The sequence below is a fragment of the Monoraphidium neglectum genome, assembly GCF_000611645.1.
Source record: "Monoraphidium neglectum strain SAG 48.87 unplaced genomic scaffold scaffold01033, whole genome shotgun sequence".
Taxonomy (NCBI): Eukaryota; Viridiplantae; Chlorophyta; class Chlorophyceae; order Sphaeropleales; family Selenastraceae; genus Monoraphidium; species Monoraphidium neglectum.
Window position 1 is genome coordinate 9,679 of NW_014012595.1, and position 576 is coordinate 10,254.

General features: G+C 61.8%; 1 protein-coding gene across 1 annotated transcript in view; it reads right to left on the bottom strand.

Annotated features, from left to right (window-relative positions):
* MNEG_6394 (GTP-binding protein Era) overlaps positions 1–576 on the bottom strand; it is a gene marked incomplete at both ends in the record, with an annotated part of 2,221 nt that overhangs the window by 992 nt on the left and 653 nt on the right. The window contains one exon of the mRNA XM_014045131.1: positions 275–367. Coding sequence (XP_013900585.1) covers positions 275–367 — 93 coding nt within the window. The remainder of the gene's footprint in view (positions 1–274; positions 368–576) is intronic.

Below are 576 nucleotides of genomic sequence, written 5' to 3' on the forward strand. Positions count from 1 at the left end.
GGGAGGGGAAGAGCACCCGCCGGCCGGCTGCCGGTCGACCGCGTCCAGTGACGTCACTACTGCCCCATCCCTCGCGTGAGCCACGCCGAAATCGGCTGGAGGCTGCGTGCAGAACTCAATCAGTGTCACCCTGCAAAAACCACACACATCCACACGCACGCAGACACACACACATGCACAACACACACACACACACATACACACACACGCACACACACAATTACACACACATGCACGCGCACACACACACACACACACACACACAACACCCCACCTGCGTGGCGTAGGGAATCTCCTGGTCGTACATCAAAAAGATCTTCTCCCGGATGATCTCGCTCACGAAGAACCGCTCAGGCTGCTCGCTGACCTGGCCGTGGGGTCATGGTTGTGGCAGCGGCGTGGGTCGATGCGTGATTTTTGATGCTTTGAGAATGAATGGTGGGTTGGATCGACGAGCCGTCCGGCAAAGAGGGTTGCCCTTGCCCCAGCGGAGCTGCGCTGGGGGTGAAACAAAGTGCACGCCGCCCCGGCCGGGCGGCAGTGGCGGCAGGCGGGGCAGGCGCCCCGCTGCCCAGG